Raw genomic sequence first — 12500 nt, 5'->3', positions numbered from 1 at the left:
TGATATCCTCCACTGGTCTCAGACCAGAGACACGGGGTCTATTGGTCCATTATATACTGTCTATGGGTATACCCCCCGGGCCAGCCTAAACTCCCCCCCCTCCCAGACAGACTCACCACTTCCACGACTTTGACCCCACAGCGGAGCTTGTCCAGCGTGTCTGACGGGACGGTGAACCACGAGGATTTGGGGTTGGGGGCCGTCGTAGGGGAGTATACATCCGTCATGGTGGAGCTGGACACAGAAAGATACTGTTACACACACACACACACACACACACACACACACACACACAGACACACACACACACAGAGACACACACTGACACACAGAGACACACACACACAGACACACACACACACACACAGAGACACACACACACACACAGAGACACACACACAGAGACATACAAACACAGACACACACACACACTGACACACACAGAGACACACACAGAGACACACACACAGAGACATACAAACACACACCCCGACACACACACACCAACGTGCGCACACATATAGACACACACCGACACACACACACATACAGACACCAAAACACACACAGACACACACCAACGCGCGCGCACAGACACACACACACCCCGACACACACATACAGACAGACACCAAAGCGCGCACACACACACACACACACACCAAAACACACAGACACACACCCCGACACACAAATACAGACAGACACCAAAGCGCGCGCGCACACACACACACACACACACACACACACACACACACACACACACACACACACACACACACACACACACACAGACACAGACACACACAGAGACACACACTGACACACAGAGAGACACACACTGACACACACACAGAGACACACACAGAGACACACACTGACACACAGAGAGACACACACTGACACACACACAGAGACACACACTGACACACAGAGAGACACACACTGACACACAGAGAGACACACACTGACACACAGAGAGACACACACTGACACACACACAGAGACACACAGAGACACACACACACACACAGATAGACACACACACAGAGAGACATACACACGCACACCCCCCGACACACACACCAACGTGCGCACACACGCAGGCACGCACATACAGACAGACACCAAAGCGCGCGCGCACACACACACACACACACACACACACACACACACACACAGAGAGACACACACAGAGACACGCACACAGAGACACACACACACAGAGACACACACACAGAGACACACACAGACATAAACACACACACAGACACACAGAGACACGCACACAGAGACACACACACAGAGACACACACACAGAGAGAGACACACACTGACACATAAACACACACACAGACACACAGAGACACGCACACAGAGACACACACACAGACACACACACACACAGAGAGACACACACACAGAGAGACACACACACAGAGAGACACACACTGACACACACACAGACACACACACACAGAGAGACACACACACACACACCCCCCGACACACACACCAACGTGCGCACACACGCAGACACACACATACAGACACCAAAACACACACAGACACACACCAACGCGCACGCACACACACACACACACACACACACACACAGACAGACACCAAAGCGCACACACACACAAACACACTGACACACACACATACATACAGACAGACACACACACCAACGTGCGCACACACGCAGACACACACACACCCGAGACACACACACACAAACACACTGACACACACACATACATACAGACAGACACACACACCAACGTGCGCACACACGCAGACACACACACGCCGACACACACACACACGCCGACACACACACACGCCGACACACACACACACGCCGACACACACACACACGCCGACACACACACACACGCGAGGTGTGTTCCAGTAGATTCGGCATACGTTTTATCAGCCGTGCAGCGGTTTATTGTAGCCATATATCATCTTTAATATCTTGTAAAATAGGTCAATGACGCCGCTGCTTTCTGACGGGACAAGCTGGAGGGAAGTACCCGCGAATCAGCTCCTGCAGACGGGGACCGCGTCCAGACCGACCGCGCTGGGTGGGTGCGATGCGTGCCGAAGTGAAGAACGGATCTTTTCTAGCGAAGTTAGCCCGCGTTTCCCGGGATAAAGTGACGCTTCTCGAAAGAAACGACGTCAGAAGTTAAAGTGACCGAAAGGTGACCGTAGTGTGGCGTGCGGAGGCTGTCCTCCGCAGGTGAGACACAGAGAGAAAGTCTTCTAATGGGGGCCTAAAATCTGCTCAACTCAGCCGCTCAAACACCAAGTTAAGTTCGCCGTAAACAATGGAATAAAACGGGAACGTTTCCGAAATAAACTCACCGTTTAAGCGTCTTCCAGTTGGCAGAAAAAGAAAGTTCCGAGCTGCGAAGTTCAACTTCAACTTGTTGCTTTTGTTTGAGCTGATAAAGTGAGTTCAGGCGGACTTCCGCATCTCGTCCGTTGGTCTTTCACTCGGTGAAGTCAGGCGGGCAGCTTCCTGTCACAACTTTCACATTAAAAGAGTTTTCAGTAACCCTGTATTTGTTTTCATCTTATAGTATAGTATGGTATACTATAGTATAGAAAAAACACAGTTTGAAATTTGTGGAAACTTTATTCTATTTGTGAAAATGCAATAAAGGGAGATTTCCCTGTTCTTTTTCATATGTAGACCACATTCAGTCCTTCCAGAAAAATGCGGTGTTTTTTGGGGATTGTTGCGGATAAAAAAATCCTTGATTATGCGGCACGTTTTCTTAAAAAATGCAATGGAATATGCAGGATATTTATGCAATTTTATGCGATGAAATTGCGGGAACTTGCAAAAAACTGCAGTTTGATGAAAAAGAGAAAAAAAATACAGTGATTTTTGCAAAGAAAATGCGGGGATTATGAAATCATGCAAACCCTGCATATTTTGCGCGGAAATAAGCAATTTATGCGGCGAAAGTGCAGCGTATTTGAAAAAATGCGCCCACCCCTGCATAAATATGCAGACTTTGGCTGATTATGCTTAAATTATGCGATCGCATAATCGCGTTTTTCTGGAGGGACTGAATAAAGGCAGATTTCCCTGTTCTTTTTCATATGTAGACCACATTAGACCAGGTCCAGATCCTAAACCACTACATCAAGACTTGTCAAAATCTGGACCAAATTATCCCAGAGAGGCTAAAGATTCTTAAAAACACAGTTTCGGATTAGTGAAAGCTTTATTCTATTGGTGAAAATGCAATAAAGGAAGAATTGTGTCTGATGTGGTCTACATATGGAAACCCCCTTTTTAAGAATCTTTAGCCTCTCTGGGATAACCTAGTCCAGATTTGACAAGTCTAGATGTAGTGGTTTAGGATCTGGACCTGGTCTAATGTGGTCTACATACGTGAAATCTCCCTTTCTTGCGTAACTAATATCTAAAAGTGTGTTTTAGACATAATTAATAATTTACGTTAATGACTAACACACTTTCAACACAGTCAGTATAGTATAGTATACTATAGTATAGTATAGTATAGTATAGTATAGGATAATATAGTATATTATAAGTCAAAGTCAAAGTCTCTCGTTTTGGACAGGGAGAGAAATTGCTGCAAGAGTAACAACAGAGACACACACACACACACACACAAAGAGGGTTAAACTATGGAGTTAGAATCATGCCAAAACCTCACACACACACAAAACGTGTTTTACTCACGCCCAACGATTCACAAACAAACTCAGTGTGGTTTGCAAATACAAAACATCATTCACAAACTAATGCATTTTGTTCTGCAAATAAGAAACCTACCTATCAAACAAATACAGTATGTTTTACACATACAAAAACGTATTTCTTCAATGACAAAAAATATCCTGCAAGTACAAACTAAAATCTTTCAAGTACAAAACAAATTCTACAAGTACGGGGAAAAAAAATCCTTCAAGTACAAAAAAAAATCCTACAAGTACAAAACAAATTCTACAAGTACAAAAAACTGTCACGTGACTTTTGGCAGTAACTTTCCACCTTGCTGATCCACACACAAATGCAGGTACATTTTCTAACAAATGTCGCACTCCACAACAACAGGTGGCGCTGTTAAGTCAATGTAAGCCTACCAGGACCATAGATATATATACGCGGATTATTTTAAATGTTATTATGGTTCATAACATACTGGAACAAAGCTGAGCAACGTGTTGTTGCTGATGACTAAACCACTGATTATATATATATGTATATTGAAGCGATGCTGGCGTTAAAGACCCGCTGATCGTTGTCTGATCCTCTGAAATGAATGCCGGCATTGCATTGTGGGAAATCGGCTTTGCATGCGCCCAACTCTGATCATATCGTGTTCTGTGATCAGGGAATCTGTGCGTAGACCACGGATGATGATGTCATTGACCTACATACATCGCATCACGTTTATTTCTGTACAGAGAAGCTGTTATTGGTATTTTTAGCCCAATAACCGCTGTTTTAATCAACATTTATTCACCAGATCTTATCATGGTTTAATTGTATTTCTTTTAATGTTATTATTTCGGTCTATTTCGGCAAGGGAAGCTGCTTTGTTGTTTTGATATTTTTTTAAACTATAATACTACATCTAGCAACATATATGTAGATATTATCATAGTATGCATTTCTTTACTTTAATAATATTATTTTGGTCTTATTACTGGTGAAATATTACAGTAGGCTGTAAGACAGAACACGATATGATCAGAGTTGGGCGCATGCAAAGCCGATTTCCCACAATGCAATGCTGGCATTCATTTCAGAGAATCAGACAACGATCAGCAGGTCTTTAACGCCAGCATCGCTTCAATATACATATATATAATCAGTGGTTTAGTCATCAGCAACACGTTGCTCAGTTTTGTTCCAGTATGTTATGAACCATAATAACATTTAAAATAATCCGCGTGTATATATCTATGGTCCTGGTAGGCTTACATTGACTTAACAGCGCCACCTGCTGTTGTGGAGTGCGAATTACAGGACTTTTGTTAGAAAATGTACCTGCATTTGTGTGTGGATCAGCAAGGTGGAAAGTTAGTGCCAAAAGTCACGTGACAGTTTTTTGTACTTGTAGAATTTGTTTTGTACTTGTAGGATTTTATTTTGTACTTGAAGGATTTTTTTTTTGTACTTGAAGGATTTTTTTTGTACTTGAAAGATTTTTTTTTGTACTTGAAAGATTTTAGTTTGTATTTGCAGGATATTTTTTGTCACTGAAGAAATACGTTTTTGTATGTGTAAAACATACTGTATTTGTTTGATAGGTAGGTTTCTTATTTGCAGAACAAAATGCATTAGTTTGTGAATGATCTTTTGTATTTGCAAACCACACTGAGTTTGTTTGTGAATCGTTGGGCGTGAGTAAAACACGTTTTGTGTGTGTATGTGAGGTTTTGGCATGATTCTAACTCCATATTAAACTGTTAGAAACACAAATGTATGTTGAACATCTCGGCTACTCAAAGAGCTGTGCAAATTACAAATCACCATTTTCTAAAAGGCTGCTAGTAAAAAAAAATAAATATGTATCCATTTATAAATATAAATATCCTTACAATCCATTGTACAAATGCAGTAATTCCTTCATTCATATCCATACATACATTCAGTCACAGATTTACATTAATAAAATTCATGGTCATACGTTCATCGCTGCTCATTTGTGAGCTTAACTGCGAGAGGAACTAATGAGTGCTTATACCAGTTATTATATTTGCAGAGAGGAACCCTGTACCTCTTTCCTGAGTTCAATCGCCCAAACTCTGAAAACAACACATGAGAGTTATCAGATATCTATATATCAGAGAGATGATTAAAAAGCTCCTGTGAGTTGAGGGGTACAGGTGTTCCCATAATTTTGCCTGCCGTCTTAACCAAATAATAAAAGAAAATATAGTATATACTTGTATATATACTTGTATAGTATATGTATATCCCATAATTTAGTCTTTTCATCCCGTATTTTTGACTTTTTATCCCAAAATCTTTCTCATAATTTTGTTTATTTATATCTCATTATTTTGACTTATTATCCCCAAATCTTTATCTCATAATTTTGTGTATTTATCCCATAATAATTAATCCCCAGTAGTTTACTCGAGTTTACTCCGTCTGCACCCCTGCGTGTGTGTGTGTATTGTTTTCAGTGCCATAAAAGTATCGAAGTTCGGTACCCAGCCCTACATTTCCACTGATGAATGCAGTATACAGTAGGTACACACACACACACACACACACACACACACACACACACACACACACACACACACACACACACACACACACACAGACAGACCACTTCATATACAACTCCCCTGTGTAGTCTACTACTGACTTAACTGACTTACCTGATGGAGAACAGGGCAGATTCAGAATGTAATCACAAAACATCCCAATGAATATGTGCAGTAATCAGACATTAGGCTCATGGACTCAGGGCAGTGGGCTACACACCTGGCCTGTTATGAGAGCCAATCAGCACCTATCTGAGTTCATCAGCAGCCAGAACCAGACCATGGGTGTGTGTCTGTGTGTGTGTGTGTGTATATCTGTGTGTGTGTTGTCTGTGTGTGTATATCTGTGTGTGTGTATCTGTGTCTCTGTGTGTGTATATGACACCCCGGTCAGCAAGCTTTTTTTTTTAACTATATATCATTTTATGAATGGATATTGTCTCCCAGTCTATTCTGAAATGTCGGTTGCTCACCAGTCCAAATACTAAGTTGTAACTTATGTTAATGCAGTATTCATTCTCAGTTCCTCTTTCAGTTTCCTGTTGAAACGCTTGAATGTCCTTCTCAGCAGCTCGGACACACACCAAGAATAAAAGGTCAGAATATTTTGTTGAAAATTTTGATTATTTTTAGAATAAAAGGTCAGAATATTGCGTATACATTTTTTTATTATTTTCAGAATAAAAGGTCAGAATATTACGTTTAAAAAAATGTGATTATTTTCAGAATAAAAGGTCAGAATATTACGTTTAAAAAATGTGATTATTTTCAGAATAAAAGGTCAGAATATTACGTTTAAAAAAATTGATTATTTTCAGAATAAAAGGTCAGAATATTACCTTTGAAAAAGTTGGATTATTTTCAGAATAAAATGTCAGAATATTACGTTGAATTTTTTTTATTATTTTCAGAATAAAAGGTCAGAATATTATCTTAAATGTGATTATTTTCAGAATAAAAAGGTCAGAATATTACGTATACAATTTTTTATTATTTTCAGAATAATAGGTCAGAATATTACGTTTAAAAAAATTGGATTATTTTCAGAATAAAAGGTCAGAATATTACGTTTAAAAATTTGGATTATTTTCAGAATAAAAGGTCAGAATATTACGTTTAAAAAAAATGGATTATTTTCAGAATAAAAGGTCAGAATATTACCTTTGAAAAAGTTGGATTATTTTCAGAATAAAAGGTCAGAATATTACCTTTGAAAATGTGATTATTTTCAGAATAAAAGGTCAGAATATTAAATTGAAAAAATTTGATTACTTTCAGAATAAAAATTCACAATCTTACATTGAAAAAGTTGAATTATTTTCAGAATAAAATGTCAGAATATTAGAAAAAAAAGTCAAAGAATTTCAGGAAAAAGTGGGATAATATATAAAAAAAAACTATTTTGAATATTTAAGAATGAAAGTCAGATAATTTTAGAGAAAGATTGTAATATTATCAGAAAAAAAATTCAGAGTAAAAAGTTGGATTATTTTGAGGATAAAAGTCGAAAATCTTTTTGAAAAAAAACGTAATATTACAGAAAAATCACCATAATTATCTCAATATTGGGCAATCAAATGTAGCCAAGTTCACACACTTTTTGACAGTAGATTCATAAGAACAATGATTTATTTTTTTTACTTGTTTTAACAAAAACTACATGTATGAAAGATAACATAACATGAAGGTCATTTCTAACTCTTCCTGATTCACACACAGTTACTGGCGCAAACATCACCAAACTCCCTTCAGAAATGTGTCCGTTTAATTGTCGCCTTGCTTGGAACCAACGGTAGATTAAATGGAAAAAGCTTTGAACAAATTAGTGTTTAAGTGTCTCCTGCTGAATTCGGCATTAAAATAACGTGAATACAGCTTCACTTATTTGAGCAAAAAGTTAAATTTGTACCTCAGTTCGTCCTGACATGTTGCTTTCTCTCGGTCGATGGCTGACTAACACTTATGGTACGTGTCCATTTACGCATTTTTATTTAAAGAGAAGGGATCCCCCCGCTTGTTCTCAGCAGTGCACGCCATTGTTCTCGCCACTAGCAGTCATCGGTCTGTCTTCACTGACCAATGACGAGCAAAGAAAAGAGGCTCCGCCTTCCTGCAACGCGATGGCTGCAGCTGATTGGATGAACGCTACACGTGGGTCTGCCCCCCCCAGGATTTCTAAACGGACCAACATGACGATCTCATATTTAACCCTTGTGTTGACTTCGGGTCAAATTGATCGGTTTTCAATTTATGTTTTATATCAGAAAATATGGGAAGTAGAAATAAGCGCTGAAAATGTGTAGAAGAAAAATTTAGCAATTTAAAACGTTCAAAAAAAATGTGTTTTTTTTAAGGTTGACGGGAAGACAACACAAAGGTTAAGGAAAATAGCTGACCGAAACGTGTTTCTGAAATCATTTTAAGCGAGAAATAGGCTATACAGTTGCTGAATCTGTTGAACCTGCTGAATTTGTTTTTGAAATTATGGCAAAATGTCACTAAAATGTCCACTAAAAGTTCTGTTGTTGCTGCTGACAGACTCAGATTATTATTCCAAGTGTCTGACAACATTATGGGATGGATCCCTACAGAGATAGACCTTTTAGTTAAAGAGTAAGATCCTTTTAGTTTAACATGAAACAGCCCCATAATCACCATCACCAAACTCCACCAGACTCCATGTAAATAATCAGGACTTTTAGCGTGTATAGAGCCAGCATATCTCCACCAGACTCCATGTAAATAATCAGGACTTTTAGCGTGTATAGAGCCAGCATATCTCCACCAGACTCCATGTAAATAATCAAGACTTTTAGCGTGTATAGAGCCAGCATATCTCCACCAGACTCCATGTAAATAATCATGACTTTTAGCGTTTATAGAGCCAGCATATCTCCACCAGACTCCATGTAAATAATCAGGACTTTTAGCGTGTATAGAGCCAGCATATCTCCACCAGACTCCATGTAAATAATCAGGACTTTTAGCGTGTATAGAGCCAGCATATCTCCACCAGACACCATGTAAATAATCAGGACTTTTAGCGTGTATAGAGCCAGCATATCTCCACCAGACTCCATGTAAATAATCAGGACTTTTAGCGTGTATAGAGCCAGCATATCTCCACATGTAAATGGGTGAATTAAGGGTTTATTTCAACCAAACCAGAGTGATGATTGTTGGAACATCGGAAAGATGAACCAAGACGGTTTTGTTTGGTTTCTGCTGACTTTTAATGAAGTGTGTTTTACGATGTTAAAAGTAGTATATGTAGTAGTAGTAGTATATAGTATGGAGTTTGGTGGGTTTGGTGATGGCATTCAGATCGACAACGGTCAGTTTAAAAGATTTCCGTCAGCTTTTGAGAGGCGGCGAGCCGAGCCGGCCGCTCCTCATTTGCATAAAGTTGGCTGGATTCAACTTTATGCAAATGAGGAGCGGGAAACTCAACGCTCCGCCTCTCCAAAGTCCCCTGCGATGCTCCCAGAATGCATTGCACGGCTGCTCCCATAGACAGCTGAATGAGAAAGTGTGGATTTGACGCTGACAGTGGACACGTAGCCTACAATTACACTTGTTGAAATTAACACTAGAGTATTATCTGTTCCACATTTAAACTCAGTCCCAACTTTGAGCAGATTAAGCCCCCAAACGACCCAGAATGCAGCGCAGCATGAAAACGATTGTTAACAACAGATGAAAGAGAGAAACAGCTGGAGAGACGATTACAGATTACAATGACAGGCCGAGTCCCAGTATGCGAGTACTCTCTCCTGTAGGATTACTGTAGTTTTCCCTCTCACGGGGACTTGGCAGGCAGCGTGGAGGCTTCCTCTCCCTCGCTGCCCAGCAGAGAGACGTCGCTGCCGTACAGCAGAGCGCCGCGGTCACCGACCTCCACCTGCAGAACAAAAACTCATCATTATAGTGTTCATTTCGTCAGACGAGAAACTACTTTTGAACGTACACATGTTCCACCAAAAACAAGTTCCTTCCTGAGGCTATTTAGCAGAGGCACCGTGGCTCCGTCCGGAGCTAAGCACCAACCAAGATGATTGTGATTGGTTTAAAGAAATGCCAATAAACCAGAGCACGTTTTCTTCCCATCCAGGAATGCTGTGTGGACTAGCCAGACCTTCCTCCACAGTGCTGTGGAAGAGGGTCTAGCAAAGCGAGACTATCCATCCATCTTCGTCCGCTTATCCGGTATCGGGTCGAGACTAGGTAGTTAATAATTATCCGTTTTGCCATATTAGCGAGTTAACAAGTTGGCTAGTCACAGAATCTTCCAGCATGATATGTTAGGAAATCAACCAGTTAACAAGTAGGCTAGTAGAGTATTTAGCGTGTTGTTAACACTTGGCTGTAAACAGGCTTGGATTAGGTATTTAAAATCCAATAACTGTATTCCATTAGTTTAAATTGGTCGTATTCTAAATACAGTTACTGTCTTTAAAAATAGAGATGGTATTTCCTTTTTTAAGTCCGCCAAGTAGGTCATGTTTTCCATTTGTTTTGCCTGTCTGTCTGTCTGCAGGATTAACTAAATATGTTCGTCAACAACATTTTTTAACCATGACTAAGACAAGACGATGACGAGACTGCGCCAATGTCCAAAAACGCTGACTAAGACTAAATTAAGGTGCAATTACTGTTGACGAAAAAAAAAAGACGAGACTAAAATGTTTTGCATAAAATTAGAGATGTTCCGATACCAATATCGGTATCGGCTCCGATGCTGCCTAAAATGCTGGTATCGGGAAGTACTGGAGTTTATGCACCGATCCGATACCACGTAATAAAGCCCTAAAGAAAATCTACGTTAAAGTAGTTTATTTATGTTATTTTTCCGTTATAACTGACTGTCAAACCGGATAATAAAAGAAAGTTTGGCTGGTGTCGGCTGATACGCAAGTTCAGGTATTGGAATCGGTATCGGGAAGCAAAAAATGGTATCGGGCCATCTCTACATAAAATAAAAACTAAGATAAAATCTCTTCATTTTCGTCTACAATCGTCTCTACTTTTCCAGAATATTCAGCTGTTACTAGGGTTGGGTACCGAGACCCGGTGCTAATAACTTTATATAATTCCTTTTTATATAACTATTTGACTGACATGGTTATCAGAAATTATGTCAGAAATAATTTATTATTTAAAAAAAAAAGACTAAAATGTTTTGACTAAAACTTGACTAAGATACCTAGAGTTCTCTTTTGACTAAAACTAAAATGACGAGACTTTTAGTCGACTAAAACTTGACTAACAAAAAAAATATATGTGAATGACTAAATATGACTAAAACTAACAAGGACATTGGGCACAAGACTAAATTAAAAATAGGTGACAAAACACTACATCCTCATCATCATCACACAGAAGAGACAGATTAGAAACACAATCCTCTAAATCTCAGCAGCACATGTTAGTTCCTAAATATTGGATACTACATTTCCCAAAATGCACCTAGATTGTGTCTTTCAAACTCCACACCTGTAGCTCTAGTAAGTATTATTTTTTCATATATGTATATAGTGTCTTAGACCTGTGCACCTTACGCCCCGTTTTTTTTTTTGCACTACCGTATATTTTCCTGACTATAAATCCAGCCCAGTCTCACGGCAGTTCGTGAAATGGTCACGGTATTGACTCTACGACAAAATCATGACCTGTACACAAAATAAACGAGAAAATCGTGACCTGTACACCAAATAAACGAGAAAATCGTGACCTGTACACGAGATAAATGAGATAAACGAGAAAATTGTGACCTGTTAACGAAATGAAAGAGAAAATCGTGACCTGTACACGAAATAAACGAGAAAATTGTGACCAGTACACGAAATAAACGAGATAAACGAGAAAATCGTGACCTGTTCACGAAATAAAAGAGAAAATTGTGACCCGTACACGAAATAAAACGAGAAAATTGTGACCTGTACACGAAATAAACAAGAAAATCGTGACCAGTACACAAAATAAACGAGATAAACGAGAAAATCGTGACCAGTACACGAAATAAACAAGAAAATCGTGATCTGTACACAAAATAAACGAGAAAATCGTGACCCGTACACAAAATAAACGAGAAAATTGTGACCTGTTGACGAAATAAACGAGAAAATCGTGACCAGTACACGAAATAAATGAGAAAATCGTGACCTGTACACGAAATAAACGAGAAAATCGTGACCAGTACACAAAATAAACGAGATAAACGAGAA

General features: G+C 39.5%; 2 protein-coding genes across 2 annotated transcripts in view; both read right to left on the bottom strand.

The window, feature by feature from the left end:
• The window catches only part of cmtm6 (CKLF-like MARVEL transmembrane domain containing 6), a 24844-nt gene extending 22354 nt beyond the window's left edge, over window positions 1-2490 (bottom strand). Inside the window, exons 1-2 of the mRNA XM_028580446.1 lie at window positions 2374-2490; window positions 117-234 (exon numbers count right to left, since the gene is read on the bottom strand). Coding sequence (XP_028436247.1) covers window positions 117-227 — 111 coding nt within the window. The 5' untranslated portion in view covers window positions 228-234; window positions 2374-2490. The remainder of the gene's footprint in view (window positions 1-116; window positions 235-2373) is intronic.
• A 7287-nt stretch (window positions 2491-9777) lies between these two features.
• Window positions 9778-12500, bottom strand: part of LOC114557181 (membrane-spanning 4-domains subfamily A member 4A) — a 22522-nt gene continuing 19799 nt past the window's right edge. The window contains exon 7 of the mRNA XM_028580544.1: window positions 9778-10177. Coding sequence (XP_028436345.1) covers window positions 10076-10177 — 102 coding nt within the window. The 3' untranslated portion in view covers window positions 9778-10075. The remainder of the gene's footprint in view (window positions 10178-12500) is intronic.

The sequence above is a fragment of the Perca flavescens genome, chromosome 6 (genome assembly GCF_004354835.1).
Source record: "Perca flavescens isolate YP-PL-M2 chromosome 6, PFLA_1.0, whole genome shotgun sequence".
Lineage (NCBI taxonomy): Eukaryota > Metazoa > Chordata > Actinopteri > Perciformes > Percidae > Perca > Perca flavescens.
This window is presented reverse-complemented; position numbering and strand designations above follow the sequence as displayed.